General features: G+C 33.4%; 2 protein-coding genes and 1 long non-coding RNA gene across 3 annotated transcripts in view; all 3 read left to right on the forward strand.

Annotated features, from left to right (window-relative positions):
* The window catches only part of LOC111707538 (N-alpha-acetyltransferase 16, NatA auxiliary subunit), a 21357-nt gene extending 21003 nt beyond the window's left edge, over positions 1-354 (forward strand). Inside the window, exon 12 of the mRNA XM_023480654.1 lies at positions 314-354. Coding sequence (XP_023336422.1) covers positions 314-354 — 41 coding nt within the window. The remainder of the gene's footprint in view (positions 1-313) is intronic.
* Positions 355-616: 262 nt separating this feature from the next.
* LOC111707545 (uncharacterized) lies at positions 617-6357 on the forward strand. The gene is made up of 3 exons (XR_002766466.1): positions 617-802; positions 3171-3292; positions 6285-6357. It is a non-coding gene; the product is annotated as an uncharacterized LOC111707545 (long non-coding RNA).
* A 463-nt stretch (positions 6358-6820) lies between these two features.
* LOC111707539 (N-alpha-acetyltransferase 16, NatA auxiliary subunit) overlaps positions 6821-7618 on the forward strand; it is a 13240-nt gene continuing 12442 nt past the window's right edge. The window contains exon 1 of the mRNA XM_023480655.1: positions 6821-6877. Coding sequence (XP_023336423.1) covers positions 6821-6877 — 57 coding nt within the window. The remainder of the gene's footprint in view (positions 6878-7618) is intronic.

Genomic DNA, 7618 nt, shown 5'->3' on the forward strand with positions numbered 1-7618 from the left:
CACTTTACAAACGATGATTTTCCGTTATAACTATAAATCAAATGATGTTTTTATTCACCTAATTCATTATAAAGTTTATTTAACAGATTAAAAAATTCGAAATTGAAATGGATAGTCTAGGGAACATACTGTATTAATGTACTCTACTGCATATAATTTGTGAACATTTACATGATTTGTACACTTTGAACTCCCTTTCAGGCTGAAAGGGACTGAAAAAATTCATACCGAGAGATTCTTTTAATTCCTCTCTATATATTCTATTCTCTATGGTTTTATAGGAATCTATAGGAATTTTTTTTTGTATTGCTAGGGAACCCAGCTTTCTTCGTCTGGAAACTAGAATCCGTATAAAAGTCGACCAACACAATTTTTAACTTTCGGACCAAGCTAAGTGGGCTCAGCGAATACTTAATCCTAAACCTGTAAAACTGCCGGTTAAAAAGCATTGGATTGATTTTGTTTTAGAAATTGAAAGAAAAAAAATGACGTTCAAGTTCAAAATTCTTTTTTTAAGAAAGGCCAATAATATTCTTCAAGTCCATTTTCTCTGCATAGTTTAAAAATGTATAAACAAGATGAAATTAAATCTGGAGACTGTAAATATCTTATCTGCTGTAATATCTGTACTGATCCTTGACTATATTTATAGGGATACATTCTGGAGATAAAATATAAAATCTTGGCCGAATCCAAACCTGGAGAATCTAGACCGGAAGTTCACCAGCCTAGACCGGAAGTTGAGAAAATCCTTGAAGAAATAATAAAAAGGAATCCAGGGAGAGGAGATATATATCTCAAGGTGAAATATTTGTAAAACGTACATTCTTACAAAAATTAGGAACCGACCCAAAAGAACAGTTTTTGATAAAATCAGAAGTAAAGTGTCAACAAAGTATATTACCTAGTGTGTATTCATAGACACAGAACTAGTCTTACAGACTTTATATAGACCCAGATCTAGTCTTACAGATTTTATATAAACCCAGAACTAGTCTTACAGACTTAATATAGACCCAGACCTGGTCTTACAGACTTAATATAGACCCAGATATGGTCTTAAAGACTTTATATTAGTGTTGATCGATTTGCCTACTTTTTTATTTGCGACCTAGAGGTGCATTTGGCAAAGTTTGTCAGTTATCTTAAACCCTCTGGAAGGTTCAGATTAAGACTTTTTATAGACCCAGATGTATAGACGAATAGATAGACTTGGTTTAGACCTATTATTAATAGATGTATTATTATTAGTATTTTAAAACTGGGTTCTCTGTGTATAAGTCTGTACCTACTTTACCTAGAATATTCTCAGCAAATACTTTCTTTTCCTTGCTAACAGAATACCAGTATTCAGTACTACGAGGGGAGGAGGGAGAAACACCGATCAACCCTGCAATTTATAATTTTAAGCTGAGGCTGTAAAACAAATCAAACCCAACTGCTCTACTTGGAAAAACCCAACAGACTTTGTTCCGATTGCAACAACTAGGAACAGTATATTGTGTTATTTATTTGCATTTTAATCGTCTTTTCAAATAAATTGTTGAGGATTTTCCATAAGAATGGCCATACATGAAATATCTAGTCTATGCTTATACTAGCTTGGAAACCCAGCGCTGCCCAGGTTACTAAAAGTTACTCATGTCGTTTAACCGAATGTAAACGATTTTACCAGGAAACTAAATTTTTGCTATTAAAGTCGACTCTCTCCTTTTAGAATCTCAAAACCAAGAAGATTTCAGTTTGTCTCCCGAGTTCCCCAATAAAAAATTGAGGCAAATTGGTCGGGAGCTTCCTGATGATATGATCGGACAAACAAACAAACAAAAAACATACACCCAGACATACAAACAGAGGTTACAACTTATATGGCGAAATGTCATATGGCGAAATGTTATATGGGTAGATGATACTGAGCCTATATTTAGATATATATATTGACTACTTAACGACAAAAACTATCTCGTGTTCGTTACTCAATTCTCATGTTTATTGGGATAACCTGTGGTTGCATCCAGGTATTGGAATCAGTAATCCTGTGCTATTCTTGAAATGTTCACCTTTAATAAATGTTTAAACCAATTCTGATTTTCCGCTAGTCTTCCTTTTTATTTCTTATTTTTAAATTCTTTTTTTTGTCAATTGAAAAGCTTAATAATCTTGCTTGTACAGTTTTAAAATTGCGAAAAACTTCATAAGCGTTTGCCGACGATATAGTCTGAAAAACTATTCTTCAAACTTTACATCATTTTAAAACATTTTCTACTGACTTAAATTGTTGGGTCTGTTTTTGCGGTTCTGAATATTATCTGCAATGGCCGCATTACTTTCCATCCCTCGTACTGCAGATAATGCTAGTTTAAGGATAACTGGGACAATCTTGAATAATTCACAGGATATATCTCAGTTAAACAAAATCTGAAAAATATAAATTTCTGCACTTTAAAATTAGCTTTTTTAGGTTTAGTTATTTAAATATTATATTGAAATTGAGGATAAGACATTAAATATATATATATATATATATTTTTATATATAATATGTATTTATATGTTAGCCATAGCTTGCCAAACGGCTGGACCGAATTGGCTAAATTTCTTTTTCAAACATCGATTTTTTATAATTCCACGGACAAAGCCAGCACTTTAGCTGGTAATATATAATATAATTTATATAACAAATCTGCAAGTATTTCTCACTAATCCTGATAATATAAAGAGGATCAAGTACAATAATAAATAACCATTAAGAATGTCGACAAGGATTAAGAAAATTTGCCCTTTTATTCAAAAGTGCCCATATACAGTGGTAGGCGATTATATCAAAACAATGAAGACGACCTTTGATTTCAATTTTGATTTATGGCAAGCTGTTAAACAGCATGCACACAAAAAGAAACAAAGAAGTCAATAGAAACTTTCAATTTAAGAAGCTTTTTTTGGTTACTTGTAAACTTGTAATTAGAAAAAAGCTTTGTTAACAGCAAAAACTTAAATGCAAAAGTCGTCTTCATTGTATTGATCTAATCGATTACCACTAGCCATATATATATATATGTATATCAGATGTCAAGTTTAACAATACTTAACAATAAGAGTTACCATCTCAGGGCATATTTCCAGAGACGTATTAGCGCAGTATTTCTAATTCTAAATTTGTCTTGTTTAAAGCTGATAGAAGAGAAAGGGTTTAAGAAGGATGAGGAAATTGCTGAGTTTTGCTCTGGGTACCTCGAGACCAGTGATACTCCACTTATCCTTGCTCTTAAACTTTGCTCTGGGGTAGTATTCAGGTATGCTAGTGCTGTACCACTTCTTCTGATCACTTAATAAATCAATCAATTAATCATTCATCGTTTATTAATTGATCATGGACCTCCAGACAGTCATAAAAAGGTGCATTTATTTTTAAGACTTTGACTACTTGCACGTTGCGTAAAGCGCGTGGACCTTGATATTTTCCTTAAAGGGACTGTAAAGGAAAAGTGAACGGGGTATATGCTGAAAGCTGATTCATTTTATCTCTTGATCGCAACCCATGAAAGTTATATCTGTTGTTCCTGTCTCGAGAAATTGATATAAAACTGTGTCAAAATTCTCTTAAGAAATAGAACTCCCACCAACGGTAGTGCAGTTTAGTGGTTACATGTCTCTGTCTGTATCACCTGACCAGTATACTGCACTCTCATTGGTGGGAGTTCTTGTGACGTTATACGGACTCATACATAATATTACAACCTTTCTCCGTAAAATGTCTTCTTAAACCAAATCATACCTCGGAACCAAACCCAACCTTTTCTCCGGTAAATAGAAACAACTTGTGAAAAGTGAAACACATTTTAATATAGTAAATGCATAAAATCCGTAATTATTGCTGTAAAAAAATAAATCATGTACCCAAACGGATATTTAATTTTCCAGAAGTAATAGTCGTTTGATTCTGATCACTAGACCCCTCATTTTCTGCTTCTACCAGCAAATAGAAAAAAATCAAACATTGTTCCCAATTAGATATTTCAAGGATTTATTTTCAAACCGTACTTACTTTTAGGTTAAAAATAAACCTCATTGTGCATTATCGACTATGGATTAGTAGTGGAAAGTGGGGAAACCAACCTCAGATCTATAGATGCCCTGGGGACCATGAACTTTTAGAAAATAAATCTCCGTGGAAACCAACCTGATAATATAGACGCCCTGGGGACCATACCTTAAGAATATAAATCTCAAGGGAAACCAACCTGATAACTGTAGACGCCCTGGGGACCATAACTTAAGAATATAAATCTCAAGGGAAACCAACCTGATAAATACGGACGCCCTGGGGACCATAACTTTAGAAAATAAATCTTTGTGGAAACCAACCTGATAATATAGGCGCCCTTGGGACCATAACTTTAGAAAATAAATCTCTGTGGAAACCAACCTGATAATATAGACGCCCTGGGGACCATAACTTTAGAAAATAAATCTTTGTGGAAACCAACCTGATAATATAGGCGCCCTTGGGACCATAACTTTAGAAAATAAATCTCTGTGGAAACCAACCTGATAATATAGACGCCCTGGGGACCATAACTTTAGAAAATAAATCTTTGTGGAAACCAACCTGATAATATAGGCGCCCTTGGGACCATAACTTTAGAAAATAAATCTCTGTGGAAACCAACCTGATAATATAGACGCCCTAGGGACCATAACTTTAGAAAACTAATCTCTCTAGGGAAACCAAACTTTGATAAACCTCGAAGCCTCCTTTAACTCAAGTTACAATTATGTTTCTCTGAGATATCTTCGTTTTCAGATTGGTTGCATATTTGCTAAATATGATCTATATAAACCTACTATTTCTCTACAAAATTGTATATATATGAATTTTCGTATAAATTTGACACAGTTTACATCAATTTTTCGAGACAGGAACATCAGATATAACTTTCATGGGTCGCTTTAATAACTCACGAATACTTTATCAAATAGCCGTAGAATAGTCCAAAACACTTACATTTAAGAACTATCAAGCGCATGTCTTTATTTTTAAGAATAAATTGGCAAAACTATAATTTTTGTTTGCGTGAGAGTTTAAAACATCTTGATCACAGTGTCGTTTAGTAACTTTTTCATTCATTCATTCTTTGAAACAGTTATTCATCAAATTTTTAAAACTTTAGAAAAATTTTTTCTTTGATTTTTTAATTCAATGATTTTAACTAGTCTTGATTAGTTTTTAAATTTATAAAATCATGGGAAAATCAATCATGGTTAAATAATACCAAATAACAAATTCGATAAAGATGAAGTAAACCCATAAAATGTTGAAATAAATTAGATTTATTTAAATTGAAAATTAAAATATTGTATGGAAAAATGATTAAACATTAAAATGCATTTTTAGAAAATCATTATTTTTGTTTAAAGGAATTGTGAACCTATCTTTAGATAAGTCTTAAAATATGTTTTGTATTGTGTACACTTTAAGCTAAACTTTAAAGGGACAACATTCGTTAAAGGGAGTGTTCGCGAAAAATGAAAGGGGGTATAGGCTTAATGCGATAAAAAAGCGCTTTTGATCGCTAATAATCTTACTTCTATCTGTTTCGTCTATAAGGAGAAAATTGATAAAGACGTCTCATACCGAAGAGCGTAGCGCCCATACACAATGAGGAAGTTGGAACATACGACTTAGACCGTAAAAAATCAAATTAATATCAAACAAATCATTCAGATATTACAATCTATAGTCATCGATTATCTTTCGCCACATTTGTATATATTTAATATTTCATACTAGTTTTGATTTTGTTTTTTGAAATAATATTTAGCTTAAAACTTGTTTTCGAACATTCCTGGAAAATATGAAAATGTCGTCTTCATTACCAAAAATCCTCGAAACAGGAATAAACGTTTTTATAAGTAACTCTCAGATCATAACAATTAAAACATATTATGAAAAATCAACCATATATAAATGTGGCGAAAGATAATCGATGACTTTAGATTGTAATATCTGAATGATTTGTTTGAAATTAAATTGAATTTTTTACGGTCTAAGTCGTATGTTGCAATTTTCTCAATTTGTATGGACGCCATGTTATTCGGTATGAGACGTCTTTAACAATTTTCTCCTTATAGACGCAACAGATAGAAGTAAGATTAGTGGCGATCAAAAGCGCTTTTTTATCGCATTAAGCCTATACCCCCTTTCTTTTTTCGCGAAAACTCCCTTTAACAACGATCCTTTAATAAAAGTTTTTAAATGTTATCTATTTCTACTTTTTACTTCAGGAGTCTGTGTTTAACTTATCTTACTGGAAGACTGGAAAAGAGAGTTCCGAATGCTATGCAAATATTCAAAGGCATAGATTATTAACAATACAGATAGAACACTAGATGTCGTCTTTTAAAGATTTAGGGTTTTTCGTTCACAATAATTCTGACGCAGAAGCCAAAGGAGTTACGCGCATGCTCTCTCTGTGTCTTGTAATTCAACACGGACTTTGGACTTCTGCTTCAGGGTTATTGTGAACGAAAACCCCTAATTATTGAAAATACGACATCTAGTGTTCTGTATCGTTATTAATCTATATTCAAAGGGTTTTATTCAACGCAACCAAAGGAATCAATTTTTATAGAAGAATGTTTAAGTTTAAACGCCAGTTCCATTAAATCCATTTCACATTGATCCATCCAAAAAAGAGTGAATCCGAATTCTGGATTCATGTCAAACGCTAAATCCGGATCCTGTTTCCTTTCTGATTAATGAATCCAGATCTTAGATTCATTCTAATAGATAAAACCGGATCCTGAATTGATCTCAAACGATGCATACGGACCCCGGATCTAGGATCCATCTTGTATCTGCCCTGAAAAGCAAATTGGTATCCTAGATTCATTCATCTCAAATTCCTTTCTAATGAGTGAATTCTGATCTTGGATCCAGTTTAATTAATACATCCGGTTCCTGGATTCTGAATACTGGAGCCGTCTTATAATCATGATTTCAGATGCTGGATCCAGGATCCATTCTAAAATAAAATTTCAGAGGCTGGATCCAGGATCCATTCTAAAATATGATTTCAGATGCTGGATCCAGGATCCATTCTAAAATATGATTTCAGAGGCTGGATCCAGGATCCATTCTAAAATATGATTTCAGATGCTGGATCCAGGATCCATTCTAAATATAATTTCAGATGCTGGATCCAGGATCCATTCTAAAATGTGATTTCAGATGCTGCAGGATCCAGGATCCATCCATCCATATGATATCAGATGCTGGATCCAGGATCCATTTTGAAAAGTTATTTCTAATCCTCCTGTTTCTGCCCTTACAAGTAATTCCGGATCCTGGAACCGTTCTAAAAAGTGACTCCGTATCTTTATTTAACCACTTGGAATGGCTAAAAAAAATTATTTGAATTTGTTACAACAGAATTTTCAAAATCCGACACTTTATTTCTTATAAAATGATATAGAAGGTCGAGCTGATCCATGATGTTCTGCTTCAGCTAGGAGATAAGAGAGAAGGGGGAGGAGGAGAAGGGGAAGGAGGAGGAGAAGGGGAAGGAGGAGGAGAAGGGGAAGGAGGAGGAGTAAAAGGAGGAGGAGAAGGGGGAGTA

The sequence above is a fragment of the Eurytemora carolleeae genome, unplaced genomic scaffold (genome assembly GCF_000591075.1).
Source record: "Eurytemora carolleeae unplaced genomic scaffold, Eaff_2.0 scaffold571, whole genome shotgun sequence".
Classification (NCBI taxonomy): Eukaryota; Metazoa; Arthropoda; class Copepoda; order Calanoida; family Temoridae; genus Eurytemora; species Eurytemora carolleeae.